General features: G+C 50.8%; 1 protein-coding gene across 2 annotated transcripts in view; it reads left to right on the top strand.

The window, feature by feature from the left end:
* GDPD5 (glycerophosphodiester phosphodiesterase domain containing 5) overlaps window positions 1–16,123 on the top strand; it is a 272,894-nt gene that overhangs the window by 196,487 nt on the left and 60,284 nt on the right. For both annotated transcript variants that reach the window (XM_054164479.1, XM_054164478.1), the window contains exons 3-5: window positions 4,220–4,323; window positions 11,882–11,975; window positions 13,595–13,654. In XM_054164479.1, coding sequence (XP_054020454.1) covers window positions 4,220–4,323; window positions 11,882–11,975; window positions 13,595–13,654 — 258 coding nt within the window. The remainder of the gene's footprint in view (window positions 1–4,219; window positions 4,324–11,881; window positions 11,976–13,594; window positions 13,655–16,123) is intronic.

Genomic DNA, 16,123 nt, shown 5'->3' with positions numbered 1-16,123 from the left:
GCTCCTGCAACTAAAGACTGAGGCAAAGAAGGCCCTGAGTCCCTTAGCCTCTCCCTCCCTCATCCTTCCCCATGATGCTCCCCATGAATGCAACAAGGAACAGAGATTCTCTGTAGATCTGCTTTATTTCTTCAACTATTTACCCCTCCTTCCCTCTCCCTTCCCCCCCTAGCTGGCCGCTAGGGGAGTCTGTTCCTCTTCTGAGCCCGGTGCAGCAAACAGGGGCAGAAGCAGCTGCAGAAGCAGCACTTCAGGCAGAACCAGATCTGAGCCAGGCACTTCCGGAGCTTCTTCCCTGGGCTGCTCCTTGGCTTCGGGGCCTTTTCTTGCCGTGCCTGGGGGGTTGCAGCCCCAGGCTGCTGCTGCTGTCTGCTGGCCTGGCTCTGCTCTTTGCCAGTCTTGCTCTGTTGGCTCATGGCTGGGCTGCTGCTCTGTCCTCTGTCAGGCTCCTTCCATTGCTCAGAGGGCTGCAGGGGCCTTTTGGAGCTTGAGGAGGATGCAGCCAATGTCTCCTGCACAGCTGTGGGTTCCTGGCTGGCTTCTGCTCTAAGGCTTCTTGGTCGCTGCCCCAGAGTGAATCGGCAGCTGGTCTGGGTTGCTGTGGGGTGTCAGCCATTACTGCAGGGTGCTTGGGACACTCATTCCTCTGCTCCTTCAGATAGCTCTTGCAAAGTCCTTGGGATGCTTTGATATTTTTTCCCAGCCTTCAGCTGAGCTTTGGCTGCAGCTTTCTGCTGCTGCTTCTTCTGCTTGACCTTCTTTTCCCAACCAGTTCTGCAAGAACCATAGCATCTCCCAGCTCAGCATCAGCTGCTCCTCTTGTCTAGCCACCTGGTGAGAAGCTAAAAGAGAGGAGGGATGGAGTGAGCAGCTGGTAGCTCTTCCAAGCTTATTTTCATATGCAGTGTGTTTGGAATCTGATAAAGAAGTTCCTGAGTCTGTTGTGATGATCTATGATTCTATGACCCTGCATCTACCCATTCAGTTAGGGCATCACAGAATGCTGTCAGATTGAGTCAAGCCTGACTTCCCCTTGGTAAATCCATGCTGGCTACTTCCCCACGAGGGTGGTGAGACACTGGAAGGGGTTGCCCAGGGAGGTGGTGGAAGCCTCATTCCTGGAGGTTTTGAAGGCCAAGCTGGAGGTGGCTGTGAGCAATCTGCTCTGGTGTGAGGTGTCCCTGCCCATGGCAGGGGGGTTGGAACTGGATGATCCTTGAGGTCCCTTCCAACCCTGACAATTCTGTGATTCTATGAAGCCCCTTATTTTAGGCTCATTGCTTTTCCTCCAGGAGCTCACCTGAGCATGTAAACAGTCTCTTGGTTCCCATTCAGATGACAATCATAGAATAGAACCATGGAATGCACCACAGACCTCTAGAAGTCATTTAGCCTAACCCCTCTGCCTTAATCAGGGACATCCCCTGCTAGGTCAGGCTGTAAGCTCCACAAAGCTTAACCTTGATTGTCTTCAGGAATTGGGTCTCCACCACCTCCCTGGACAACCTGTTCTATTGTTCCAGCACCCTGATAGTAAAGAACATCTTCCTCATGTCCAAAGAGCTTCCTGATGTCCAGTGTAAGGTGCAGATCTGTGCATGAGGTGGAGAGATTATAGTTTGGTCATGTAGTTTTGAAGGTACTCAGAAGTTACACTGTAGAAGTCCCTTCCTATCTCTGTCCCTTCCTGTCTCTGTCTGGTCCTTTTGGTGCCTTTTATCTGGAATACAAATTCCAAGGGACTTAGGTACCTGCTGTGGCTGAGGGAACTGGAGTTGTTTAGTCTGGAGAAGAGGAGGCTTAGGGGAGTCCTCATTGATCTCTACAACTCCCTGAGAGAAGGTGGGGAGTTGGTCTCTGGTGATAGAAGGAGAGGAAATGGCCTGAAATTGTGCCAGGGGAGGTTTAGGTTGGAGATTTTAGGTTGGAGAATTTCTTTGCTGCCAGAGCGGTCAGGGACTGGAACAGGCTGCCCAGGGAGGGTGGTGGAGTCACTTCCCTGGAGGTGTTCAAGAAACCTGCAGAACATGGCCCTCGGGGACATGGTTTGATGGCCATGGTGTTGTTGGGTTGATGGTTGGATTTGAATGATCTTAGAGGTCTTTTCCAACCAAAGCAATTCTGTGATTCTAGGTTGACTAACTTGAGCTGTGCTGAAAACCAGTTTTAACCACAACCCCAGCCAAGAACTGGGCATTTCTAGTAAGCACACCAGGGTTGTGTTTTTGGCACAACAACAAAGATCATTAAATACTTTCCACCTCTTTTTATTGCTTCATTTTTTAATCCTGGCACATTTTCTAAGATGGAGCCTACAAGGAAGGGCTGGATCAGAAGATTGTAGCCAGGGTGATGCACAAGGCAAAACAGTCAATGCTCTTAATGAAATGACTTCAGCCCTGAAGATGGAAAAGGGAGGCAAAGAATAGTCATGGGGTGTTTTTGACTTATACATCACCAAAACTGGGTTTATATTGGTCACATTGTTCTGCCTAATGGAAAATCCATGAGACAGCTGACAGGAGAAAAGGATGTTTTCAAGAGATTAATGTTGTGCTCAGGGTCTAGGAGGAAATGATAGTGGTAGGGTGGCTCCTGGACTGCTTTAATTTCCATCTCTTCCTCCTTGGTCTGAAAAAAAAAAACAAAACACCAAAGGATTGATTAAATAAAGGCACAAATCCAGGCTGGGTGCAGAGTGGGTTGAGAGCAGCCTTGAAGAAAGAGACTTGCGGGTGTTGGGTGCTGAGAAGCTCCCCAGGAGCCAGCAGTGCCCTCAGGCAGCCCAGCTCTGCTCTGCTCAGACCCCACCTCCAATCCTGAAATACTTTTAAGGTCCTGGAATTTTGATGTTAAGATCATACAATCTTAATTTTAAGAGCCCACCTCCAATCCTGCTGTCCCTAGCACAAGAAGGACACATAGCTGCTGGAGGGAGTCCAGAGGAGGCCACAAAGATGATCCCAGGGCTGGAACACTTCTGCTCTGAGGCCAGGCTGAGGGAGCTGGGGGTGTTCAGCCTGGAGAAGAGAAGGCTCCAGGGGGACCTCAGAGCTGCCCTGCAATAGATGAAGGAATCCTGCAGGAAGGCTGCAGAGGGACTTCTGCTAAGGCTGTCTAGAGCCAGGCCAAGGGGGAATGGTTTGAAGCTGAGGCACAGCAGGGTCAGACTGGAGCTGAGGAAGAAGTTCTTCAGTGTGAGGGTGGTGAGAGTCTGGAACAGGCTGCCCAGGGAGGCTGTGGCTGCCTCCTGCCTGGGGGTGTTGAAGGCCAGGCTGGATGAGGTCTTGAGCAACTGTGTCTGGCTGGGAGGCATCCCTGCCTATGGTGAGGAGGAGGTTGGAGTAGATGATCTCTGAAGTTCTGAGCCATTCTATCATTCTCTGCTTTTCCTCAAAGAATTTATCAGTGATTTGTTCCAAACAGACTAGATGCTATTTGAAATGGAAGCTGAGAAAAAAGGATGAGTGGGGGTTCTTCAGACTGTAGAGGAGCAGGCTCCAGGGAGACCTTCTTGTGGCTTTTCAGTACTTAAGGGGGACCTCTAAGAAAGATGGGGACAGTTTTATCAGGGCCTGCTGTGACAGGATGAGCAGTGGTGGTTTGAAACTAAAAGAGGGAGATTTAGACTGGAGAGAAGGAAGAAAAGTTTTACATTGGGAGTGGTGAGACCCTGGCCCAGGTTACCCAAAAGAGGAGTGAGATGCCATTCCAGGTCAGATTGGATAGGGCAACTTAATGTAGTTAATGATGCTCCTGCAGACTGTGGGGGATTGGACTAGATGACATTGGAAGGTCCCTTGGATCCCAAACCATTCTATGATTGTGTGCGAGGACTGTTAAATGCCTGCAGAGTAAAACCAATGAAGGACTCTTTAGAAGTGCTTGTAGTGACAGGACAAGGGGCAATGGTTTGAAACTGGAGCAGGGGAGATTTAGGTTGGGCTTTAGGTGGAAGTTCTGCTCCACATGCCCTGAGAGCTGAAGAAATGCTGAGCCCCCCATAAGATGGGTCAACAGGAGTGACCCCTGTGCCCAGAGCTAGGGACCAGAGTTGTATCTCCCAACTTCCCCAGGGAAAGAAAGTCTCAGATCTTCCCTGGGCAATGTCTAGTTACTCCATCCCATCTCAGCAGCTTCTAGAGGAGATGTAGGACAAGATGAGACAATGGCCTGGAAACAAGATAGTATTAACACTGTCTTCTCATTCCATCCACAGTGGGAGCGCCTCTGGTTCCTCATCCTCACCTCATCCTTCTTCCTGACCCTGGTCTGGTTTTACTTCTGGTGGGAAGTTCACAATGACTACAATGAAATCAACTGGTGAGTAGTTGAATCATTGCAGGAGGACATATGTGGCTGCCACCATGGAATCACTTTGGGTGGAAAAAACCTTCAAGGTCATCAAGTTCAGTCATGAAAATGCTCAGGGGGTTGGAGCAGCTCTGTTACAAGGACAGGCTGAGGGAGCTGGGGGTGTTCAGCCTGGAGAAGAAAAGGCTCCAGGGAGACCTAATAGCAATCTTCCAGTACCTGAAGGGGGCTACAAGAAGGCTGGAGAAAGACTTTGTAAAGACCTGCAGGGGCAGGACGTGGGGCAATGGCTTCAAACTAGAGCAGAGCAGGTTGGATGTTAGAAACAAGTTCCTTACCATGAGGGTGGTGGAACACTGGAGCAGGTTGTCCAGGGAGGTGGTTGGAGATATTCAAGGTGAGGCCAAACAAGGCCCTGGGCAGCCTGATCTACTTGAGGATGTCCCTGGTGGCTGCAGGGCGGGGGGTTGGAGTGGGTGACCTTTGGAGCTTCCTTCCAGCCTGGTCCATTCTATGATTCTGAGTTTAAATCAGACACATTCACAAGCTGTTTGTCACTGGATTGGATGCCTTTGGGTCCTTCAGATGGACAGTAAAGGGAAAGTGAAGTGGGACATGAAGCAGAATCACAGAATGTCAGGGGTTGGAAGTGACTTCCAGAGATCATCCAGTCCAACCCCCCTGCCAGAGCAGGAGCACCTAGGGCAGGCCACACAGGCATGCATCCAGGTTGGCTTTGGAAGTCTCCAGAGAAGGAGACTCCACAACCTCTCTGGGCAGCCTGCTCCAGGGCTCTGTGACCCTTACAGTAATGAAGTTTCTCCTCATCTTGAGGTGGAACCTCCTGTGTTCCAGCTTATAGCCATTATTTTTCCTGTTACTGGATGCCACTAAAAAGAACCTGGCCCTTTCCTCTTGACCCCCACCCCTCAAATATTTATAGACATTTATCAGATGCCCTCTCAGCCTTCTCTTCTCCAGACTAAAAGAAGGAGACCTGCTTCTACCTGTCTTCACCAATAGATGTTAAGGTGTCCTCATATCCAGTGTGTGGCTGGAATGGAGGTCAGGGCAGGCATTCACCATGGTGAAGAGCACAAGAAAACAAAGATGGTGCTGAAATCATGGGGAAGCTTTCTTTGGTTGTTTCTTGCTTGCTTGTTTGCTTCCACGGCTGGTTGGTTTGGGAAGTGGCTGAGCAGTTTGGCTGCAATTTTCCACAATACACAGATGACAAAATTTCAGCCTGAGGCAGGCACTGGGTGTGGAAAATTTTGCAAAGCTGGATGGAGCTGAAAGCAAACCTCCCAGTGGGATGGACTTGAACGTGTCCAGAGAAGGGCAACAAGACTGGGGAGGGGTCTGGAGCACAGCCCTGTGAGGAGAGGCTGAGGGAGCTGGGGTTGTTTAGCCTGGAGAAGAGGAGGCTCAGGGGAGACCTTATTGCTCTCTACAGCTACCTGAAGGGAGGTTGTAGCCAGGTGGGGCTTGGTCTCTTCTTCCAGGGCAACCAGCAGCAGAACAAGAGGACACAGTCTCAAGCTGTGCCAGGGGAAGTTGAGGCTGGAGGTGAGGAGAAAGTTCTTCCCAGAAAGAGCAATTGGCCATTGAGATGTGCTGCCCAGGGAGGTGGTAGAGTCACCGTCCCTGGAAGTGTTCAAGAGGGGATTGGATGTGGCACTTGAAGCCATGGTTTAGTTAGTCATGAGGTGTTGGGTGACAGGTTGGACTTGATAATCTCTGAGGTCTTTTCCAACCTTATTGATTCTATGATTCTATGACCGGGAGGGAGTTCAGGGGTGTCGCCATCTCCCTTCAGTGCTGGAAATTATTCTCCCTTTTACTAGCTCAGCAGCATCTTAAAAGGTTTTGACAGCACCTTGGGCTTTCTTCTAACCACATGGCTTTTGACATCATCTCCTTGTCAAGGATAATTTGTAAAGTGGGTTTGAAAACACAGTGGGTAGCTGATCCCTTCAATAAATCCCCTGCTTTAGGTGCTGCCGTTGTGTGAGGGGAGAATGTTTACTGACTGCAGGACATGAGCTGTCTTCTCCCAGGAGTGTGGGGTTTCTCTCTGAAGGACTGGAACCATCACCACTGCTCTTAATTATTTATAACATCTTCTTTTTTTTCCTTTTTTTTTTTTTTTAAGGGTATTGTAGACCTCCTGCTTCTTTAGTCTTATACCTTCAGCAAAGGGTCTCTTCCAGAGGCACCTGGCCAAACTTCAGAAGCGGCCACGTGTGAGCCTCGTGAAGTTCAACAGGGCCAAATCCTGCAGCTGGGTTGAGGCAATCTCCAACATGAATGAAGGCTCAGGGATGAAAGGATGCAGTGCAGCCCCGTGGAGAAGGACTTGGGGGTGCTGCTGGGTGCACTGCCAGCCCTGTCCGGGGCTGATCCCCAGCAGTGTGGGCAGCAGGGGCAGGGAAGGAATTCTGCCTCTCTGCTGTGCTCTGCTCAGACCCCACCTGCAGTGCTGGGGCAGCTCTGGAGGCCTCAGCACAGACAGGAACCTGTTGGAGCAGAGCCAGAGGAGGCCACAGCCATGCTGGGAGGGCTGGAAGCCCTCTGCTGTGAGGCCAGGCTGGGAGAGTTGAGATTGTTCAGCCTGGAGAAGGGAAGGCTGCAGGGAACGTTGCTGGTGGCCTTGCAGAACGTAAAGGAACCTAGAAGGAAAATGGGGAAAGACTTTTGAGCAGCACCTGCTGTGACAGGTAAAGAGGTGATGGTTTTAATCTGAGATTCAGACTGAAGGGAAGGAAGAAATCCTTTACACTGAGGATGGTGAGACCCTGTCTCAGATTGCCCAGAGAGATGAGAGATGCCCCATTCCCTGGAACCATTCCAGGTCAGGTCTTTTGTGGCTCTGAGCAACCTGCTCTGGTTGCAGATGTTGTTTCCTATTGTAGGGGTTTGAACTAGATGGCCTTCAAAGGTCTGTTCCAACCCATACAGTCCAATGAAGGATGTGAAGGTTTCTAGTCTGTTCCAGAGAAAGCCAAAACATTCTTAGCTCAAGGCTGAGGAAGGGCTTAAAAAAGTAAATTCATGCAGTGAGAAATCAAAGGTCTGGGAATGCTGTAAATGGGCACTGCAGCTGCAGTGATGTAAAATGTTGTGCTCCCAAATATTGATGCAGGAGTGGGAGGAGATATGCAGATCTGCTCTGGATACAAGAGATAATTGGGCTTTAAAATAGAATCATAGAATCGTTTTGGTTGGAGAAGAGCTTTAAGATCATCAGGAGAGGGGATTCTGCCATTTCCACTCTGCTCTGCTGAGACCTCACCTGGAGTGCTGCATACATGTATGGAGCCCTCAGTGCAAGAAGGATGTGGACCTGAGGGAGCAGGTCCAGAAGAGTGCCACAAAAATCATCAGGGGGTTGGAGCAGCTCTGCTATGAGGACAAGGCTGAGGGAGCTAGGGGTGTTCAGCCTGCAGAAGAAAAGGCTCCAGGGAGACTGAATAATAGCCTTCCAGTACCTGAAGGGGGCTACAAGAAGGATGGAGAGAGACTGTTTGCAAAGGTCTGCAGGGACAGGACGAGAGGCAATGGCTTCAAACTAGGGCAGAGCAGATTTAGACTGAATACTGGGAACAAGTTCTGTACCATGAGGGTGGTGGAACATGGGAGCAGGCTGCCCAGGGAGGTGGTTGGGGCCTCATCCCTGGAGATATTGAAGGTGAGGCTGGACAGGGCTCTGAACAACCTGATCTAGCTGAGAATGTCCCTGCTGACTACAGAGGGGGTTGGACTGGATGCCCTTTGGAGGTGCCTTGCACTCCTGACCATTCTGTGATTCTATTCTGTGAACCATTATCTAACTCTAGCAAGTCTGGTGCTGAACCATGTCCCTCAGCACCACAAATACCCACACATGCTACCTGAAGCCCAAAGTACATTCCCCAGCCATGCAACCCATTTTCACATTGTGCTAGAAGTACTGCTGGATTGGCAGCACTGGAAAAGCAAGCTCTGTTGTGCACAACTCTGATAGAAGAGGCTCTCTGGATGCTGGCTAAACATGTGCTCAGATGGCCAAGAAGACCAACAGCATCCTGCCCTGTATCAGGAACAGTGCGGCCAGCAGGACCAGGGCAGTGTAGTCAGCACTGATGAGGCCACATCTTGGGTACTGGGGTCAGTTTTGGGGCCTTCACTACCAGCAGGACATGGAAGTGCTGGAGTTTGGTGGGTTGCAAATTCCAACCCCCCCAGAGAAAGGCCAGACAAAGCTGGTAAAGGGTCTGGAGAAGAAGTCTGGTGAGGAGCAGCTGAGGGAACTGGGGTTGTTCAGTCTGGAGAAAAGGAGGCTGAGGGGAGACCTTTTGGCTCTCTACAACTCTCTGAAAGGAGACTGGAGTGAGATGGAGGTTAGTCTCTTCTCCCAAATAAGTGACAGGAGAAGAGGAAATGGCCTCAGGCTGTGCCAGGAGTGGTTAGGTTGGACATTAGGAACAATTTCTTCACTGGTAGGGTTGTTAAGGCCTGGACCAGGCTGCCCAGAGAAGCAGTGGAGTCCCCATCCCTGAAGCTATTTAAAAGCCATGACAGTGTGGTGCTGAGGGACATGGTATAATGTTGGGCTTGGCAGTGCTGGCTGAGTGGTTGGACTTGATGATCTTAAAGACCTCTTCCAACCAAAACATTTCCACCATTCCTTTTGCTGCAGGCTTTTAAGCTTTCTCTGGGAGGCCGAATATGCAACGAGGTCCTTGCCAGTGAAAGGACTTTGTGCCTCTTAAATTTGAGTGATTAGGTTTTTAATTTATTTCTTCAGGCATTTCTCTCCTTGGTGCCTACCCTTAATTGCATCTTGCTTCAGATCTCCAGTGTGCAAGTGAGGTACTGCCAGAGAAAGCTCAGCACTGGTTACTGGAGGGTGTGGGAGATGCTGTAATTTGTGAAGCTGGCTGTGCTCCTTCTGCAACAGGACTTGAAATGCAAGTCTGTGTAGCCAAATGTTTTCTTCCTTAGCTCTGGAGAAGGCTCATCTGGCTCATGACTACCATGGAAACAGCATTCTAAAGCAGTCATTTACACATCAAGTGAGGACCTGACGCTATCAGAGGGCTACTTGAAGGGACATCAGAGCAAAAACTTAAATGTACTGAAGCAGACCTACAGAAGCTCTTGATGGTGGCATGAGCAAAGGCTTCAGAGGAGCCCTATTTTCTTTCTTCCTTCTTGTTCACTAGCAGCAGGCCTGAATTCCTCCAGATCCCTTTTGCTATGGCTCTTTGCAGCCCTGAGCAGAACCTGTACACGAGTCACGTTCGCTGAGCCAAAGAGTTTGCTCTCCAGCTCCTCCATGGAGCTTTACTCCCAGACAGATTTAATGGGACTTCTGCCAGACCAGTCTGTGGCTGATGAATGCTGCTGGATTTGAGTGGTGGGGAGGAGGTTGAGTCTTTGACTTGCTTGCATGAAGCATTTATGTCCGTGGTAACCAAAGCAAAGCAACAAAGCAGCCAGGTGCTTGCCTTGGCCAGTTCATTGAAGGAGATGATGAGCAGGGCTGAGGAAGGCTTGTGGGACTAACAGAGAGAGGGAGGTTCTCCTCCCCCTCTACTCTGCCCTGGTGAGGCCACACCTGGAATATTGCATCCAGCTTTGGGCTCCCCAGTTCAGGAAGGACAGAGACCTGCTACAGAGAGTCCAAGGGAGGGCTACAAGGATGCTGAAGGGACCTGGAGCACTGCCTGGTAAGGAGAGGCTGAGAGCCCTGGGGCTGGTTAGTCTGGAGAAGAAAAGACTGAGAGGAGATTTAATCAATGTTTATCAATATCTGAGGGCTGGGGGTCAGGAGGGAGGGGACAGGATCTGCTCAGCTGCACCCTGTGATAGGACAAGGGGCAATGGATATAAACTCCAGCACAGGAGGTTCCACCTCAACATGAGGAGGAACTTCTTCACTGGGAGGGTCACAGAGCCCTGGAACAGGCTGCTCAGAGTGGAGTCTCCTTCTCTGGAGGCTTTCAAGCCCCATCTGGATGTGTTCCTGTGTGACCTGTGCTGGATCCTATGCTCCTGCTCTGGCAGGGGGGTTGGACTCGAAGATCTCCAGAGGTGCCTTCCAACCCCTAACATCCTGTGAGCCTGTGCCCATTTGACCTGAGTCCTGCCTTGTCAGGTGCTGGAGAAGCCGAATGACTTAGTGTTGTGAGATCCTTTAACACAATGATGTCTGTCTCAACTCTCTGGAGCCTTTGCTCATGTATCCTGGACCTGGTTGTTCCTCTTTGGCAGGACTCAGTCCTGAGACTGGCAGATCAGGGTGGGCTTCATATGTTCCTTGTGCTCAGAGGTGCACAGGTGCTGCTCTCCAGGCCTTGTGTTTCTGCTGGGCTGGGGTGAGCAGTCCTGCTACATCATCCACCCCATAACCATCTTCACAGAATGGTTTGGGTTGGAAAGGACCTGAAAAGTCCTAGTTTCACACCTCTTTGCCACAGCAGGGACACATCCTATGACACCACATTGCTCACTGTTGGACAGTGGTAGGACTAGGGAGAATGGATCCAAGATAGAGGAGGGGAGACTTAGATTAGAAATTGGGAAGAAGTTCTTCACCATGGCATCCTGGGGTGCAGCAAGAGAAGTGTGTCCAGCAGGGCTAGGGAGGTTCTTCTGCCCCTCCTCTCTGCCCTGCTGAGCCCACAGCTGCAATCCTGTGTCCAGTTCTGGGCTCCCCAGTTCAAGAGAGACAGAGACCTGCTGGAGAGAGTCCAAGGGAGAGCCAGGAGGATGCTTAGGGGACTTGAGCATCTGCCCTGTGAAGAGAGACTGAGAGCCCTGGGGCTGTTTAGTGTGGAGAAGAGAAGGCTGTGAGGGGATCTGATCAAGGTCTCTCACTCTCTGAGGGGTGGGTGTCACATGGAGGGGGCCAAGCTCTTTTGGGTGCTGCACAGCAATAAGCCAAGGAGCAATGGATACAAACTTGAACATGGAAGATTTCAGCTCAACATGAGGAGAAACTTCTTTGGTGTGAGGGTGCCAGAGCCCTGGAGCAGGCTGCCCAGAGAGGATGTGGAGTCTCCTTCTCTGGAGACTTTCCAAAGCCACCTGGATGCCTTCCTGTGCAGACTCCCCTGGGTGATGCTGCTCTGGCAAGGGGATTGGACTCAATGATCTCTGGAGTTCCCTTCCAACCTCTAATGTTCTGTGATGCTGTGATACCATGAGGGGGGCGAGACACTGGAACAGGTTGCACAAGGAGGAGGAAGCTCCTTTCCTGGAGGTTTTTAAGGCCAGGCTGGATGTGTCTCTAAGCAACCTGCTCTGGTGTGAGGTGTCCCTGCCCATGGCATGGGGGTTGGAACTGGATGATCCTTGAGGTCCCTTCCGACCCTGACAGTTCTGTGATTTATTTCCCAGGAGAGCTCCAAGCACACAGGGGGTTGGTTTCAGACTGATTGGTGCCTGTCTTTTTGCTGCCTGTCTGTCATCTCTGCAGTGGGGAACAGAAAGCCTCACTTTATAAAATGCTCTCTGGTCCTGGTGATGATGCTCTGGTGTTGAATCTCTTCCTCCTCTCTGCTTCCTCCTTGTCTTCCAGGTTCTTATATAACCGAATGGGATACTGGAGTGACTGGTCCATCCCCATACTGGTAACAACTGCTGCTGGCTTTACCTACATCACAGTGTTACTGGTGAGTGGAAGAAAATGTCATGGCCTAGAGGTTTGCTTGAGGAGGCTCAGGGGAGACCTTGTTGCTCTCTACAACTACCCAAAGAGAGGTTGTAGCCAGGTGGGGGTTGGTCTCTTCTTTCAGGCAACCAGCACCAGAACAAGAGGACACAGTCTCAAGCTGCACCAGGGGAGGTTTAGGCTGGATGTGAGGTAGAAATTCTCCCCAGAAAGAGAGATTGGCCATGGGGATGAGCTGCCCAGGGAGGTCATGGAGTCACCATCACTGGAGGTGTTTAAAAAGAGCCTGGATGAGGCATTTGGTGCCATGGTTTAGTTGATGAGATGGTGTTGGGTGATAGGTGGCACTTGAGGATCTCAAAGGTCTGTTTCCAACCTGGTTAATTCTATATTCTGTAACTTCTCAGTCTAGCTGTGATAGGGTGAGAGGAAAGTGATTTAAGCTTGAGGAGGGGGGATTTAGACTGGAGAACAGGAAGAAATTCTTGACAGTGAAAGTGGGGAGACGCTGAAAGAAGCTGCCCAGGGAGGCTGTGGATGCCACCTTCCTGGAGGTGTTCAAGGCCAGGTTGGATGAGGCCCGGAGCAACCTGGGCTGGTGGGAGATGTCCCTGTCCATAGCTGGAACTGGCTGATCTTTAAGGTCCCTTCCAACTCAAGCCATTCTATGGTTCTATGACTTGAGCAATTTTCCTTTCAGAAATGATTTCTCTCTCCTCTTGGTCTTAGCCTTGAGTTGTCCAAAATGAATGAAAAATGTATCACCCCTGACCTCACATGACTGAGAGCAAAGAGAGAGACTCTGGTATCGGTGATGCATTTGGTCTGAGGTGAAATACAGCTCTTGTTCTCCTTAGCATGCCCCAACTTTCACTGCAGTCTATTTGCAAGTCATGAGTGTAAGTCATTTCCCCTCACCCCAGGGTGCTGGGACCTTCAAGGTGGTGTCATAGTATCATAGTATCAGTCAGGGTTGGAAGGGACCACAAGGATCATCTAGTTCCAAACCCCCTGCCATGGGCAGGGACACCTCACACTACAGCAGGCTGCTCACAGCCACATCCAGCCTGGCCTTCAAAACCTCCAGGCATGAGGCTGCCACCACCTCCCTGGGCAACCCCTTCCAGTGTCTCACCACCCTCATGGGGAAGTAGCCAGCAGGGACACCCCACACTAGATCAGGCTGGCCAGAGCCTCATCCAGCCTGCTCTTGAACACCTCCAGGGATGGGGCCCCAGCCACCTCCCTGGACAACCCATTCCAGGGCTTCACCACTCTCATGGTGTCCATTCAGGAAGACTGCTGGCTCCTAGCCCACTGGCTCCTGCAGTCCCAAGAGCTGTGAACTCATGGAGCAGACTCTCAACTCCTTGCTTCTTGGAGGTCAAAATCTTTCTCTCCACATCCTAGGATGGAACTGGATGTGGAGAAGGATGTGGAGAAGATCTGCTTGTACAGCTGAGCTAGGTGGTTTCTGCTGGACCAACCTCACACCAGGACTGCTTTCTGCCCTGCCCTCTTTGGTTGTCTTTTTGGATGATGATGATGATGTGTTCCTGCATGTTCAAACACTTTAAGGTTGTGATGTGCCCATGTCTGACTCTTCATTTCTCCTCCCAGATACTGGCACTATGTCACATAGCTGTGGGACAGCAGATGAACCTGCACTGGCTTCACAAGGTAAATGGCTCTTCTCAGCTTGGAAGTGAGCAGGAGCTCAATAAACTAGAAGTCTAAGGAGCAGGTGGTGTGTATGGCTCTCACTGTCATCATTTTTTGGGCAAGCCCATCCTTTGTAGACACAGGGGTAGTCAAAGCCTGGGATCAAAGGCTTTGGTGAAATGCTTGGAAGTCACTGCTGACGGAGGAGCAGGCTGCCCAGAGAGGTTGTGGAGTCTCTTTCTCTGGAGACTTTCCAGGCCCGTCTGGATGTATCCCTCTGTGACCAGTGTGGCCAGCAGGAGCAGGGAGGTCATTCTGCCCCTGTACACTGCACTGGTTAGGCTGCACCTCGAGTCCTGTGTCCAGTTCTGGGCCCCTCAGTTTAGGAAGGAGGTTGACTTGCTGGAGTGTGTCCAGAGAAGGGCCTGGTGAGGGGTTTGGAGCACAGCCCTGTGAGAAGAGACTGAGGGAGCTGGGGTTGCTTAGCCTGGAGAAGAGGAGGCTCAGGGGAGACCTTATGGCTCTTTACAACTACCTGAAGGGAGGTTGTAGCCAGGCAGAGGTTGGTCTCTTCTCCCAGGCAGCCAGCACCAGAACAAGAGGACACAGTCTCAGGCTGCACCAGGGGAGGTTTAGGCTGGAGGTTAGGAAGAAGTTCTACACAGAGAGAGTGATTGCCCATTGGAATGGGCTGCCTGGGGAGGTGGTGGAGTCACCATCATGGGAGGTGTTCAGGAGGAGACTTGATGGGGTGCTTGGTGCCATGGTTTAGTTGATTAGGTGGTGTTGGATTGGTTGATGGGTTGGATGCAATGATCTCAAAGGTCTCTTCCAACCTGGTTTATTCTATGTATTCTGAGCTAGATTGTATAGTCCTGCCCTGGCAGGGGGCTTGGACTTGATGAGCTCTTTGAGTCCCTTCCAACCCCTGACATCTTATGATCCTGTGAGGGCCCACTTCTGGAGCCTGAGAAATGCTGGGACATTAAAGCAGCCTGGCTTTAGTCTTTGCTCTGTGTGGTCCTCCATTATGAACCCCTCTGGGGTAAGCAGCAGGACAATGCAGGTGATTCAGTCTGCTCTACTCAGATGAGACCCCACCTGCAGTGTTGGGGCCAGCTCTGGAGTCCTCAGAGCTGGAAAGACATGGACCTGTTGGAGCAGGTCCAGAGGAGACCACAAACAATGATTCAAAGGCTGGAAGCCCTCTGCTATGAGACCAGGCTGAGAGAGTTGGAGTTGCTCAGCTTGGAGAAGAGAAGGCTCAGGGGAAACCTTCTTGTGGCCTTTCAGTACTTAAAAGGGTCAAGAAGAAAGCTGGGGACAGACTTCTGATCAGGGCCTGTTGTGACAGGACCAGGGGTGATAGTTTGATGCTGAAAGAGGGAAACTCAGACTAGAGAGAAGGAAGATGTTTGCGACTCTAAGGGTGCTGAGACTGACCAGAGAGGTGTGGAAGATGCCCCATCCCTGAAACCATTCCAGGTCAGGTTGTTTGTGGCTCTGAGCAGCCTGCTCTAGTTGAAGGTGTCTCTGCCCATGGCAAGGGTGTTGGGCAAGACCTGGAAAAGTCTCTTCCAACCTAAACCATTCTATGGTTTCTTTCTGTACTGAACCCAGCCCTCGAGGGCAGAGCTGAGCAGATGTGCACATGTACAGCTGCTGAAGATGTGCTTGGAGGAAGTGACTGGGAAAGCCTTGGGAGAAGATGTAGGTGGTAAATGAGTGAATGCAATGTGCAGGTTGTGGTTTGCTGGAAAAAGAAGATGCAGACCCAAGGTTTGAAGCACAGGAGGAGAGAGGAAGGGTATGTAGCAAGCTGTGACATGGTCTTGCAGGATCACAGCCTAAAGAGATCATAGAAAGCACTGAGTTGGAAGGGATCTTTAATGGTCATCTAGTCTAACCCCCCTGCACTAAGCAGGGACATCAACCAGATCAGGTTGCTCACAGCTCCATCAAGCCTATGTTTGAATATCCCCAGGCATGGGGCCTCCACCACCTCCCTGGACAACCTGTTCCAGTGTTCCTCCACCCTCAGAACCAAGGGCATCTTCCTAACATCCAATCTAAATTTCCCCTTCTCTGGTTTAAAACCATTTCCCCTCATTCTATCACTACAAGCTCTTGTAAAATGTCCCTCCCCAGCTCTCCTGTAGCCCCCTTCAGTTACTGAAAGGTTGCTCTAAGGTCTCTTCTGCAGGCTGAACAACCCCAGCTCCCTCAGCCTGTCTTGGTAGGAGAGGTGCTTCAACCCTCTGATCATTTTTGTGACCCTTCTCTGGCCCCACTCCATGGTCCATGGCCTCCTTATGTTGAGGACCCCAGGGAGGCAACCCCACAGAGCACCCCTTTAATTTTTCCTAGATAGGAATAATGCAGCAATATCTTCCCTCTCTCCTTCCCTCCTCTACCAAACAATTGCTCTCTCTCATTCTAACAAAATGCATGCTCAAAAGTAGACTTCATCAGTCACTGAATCCAAAG

The sequence above is a fragment of the Dryobates pubescens genome, chromosome 10 (assembly GCF_014839835.1).
Source record: "Dryobates pubescens isolate bDryPub1 chromosome 10, bDryPub1.pri, whole genome shotgun sequence".
NCBI classification, from domain to species: domain Eukaryota; kingdom Metazoa; phylum Chordata; class Aves; order Piciformes; family Picidae; genus Dryobates; species Dryobates pubescens.
Note: the sequence above shows the minus strand (reverse complement) of the source record. Positions and strands in the feature narration are given on the sequence as shown.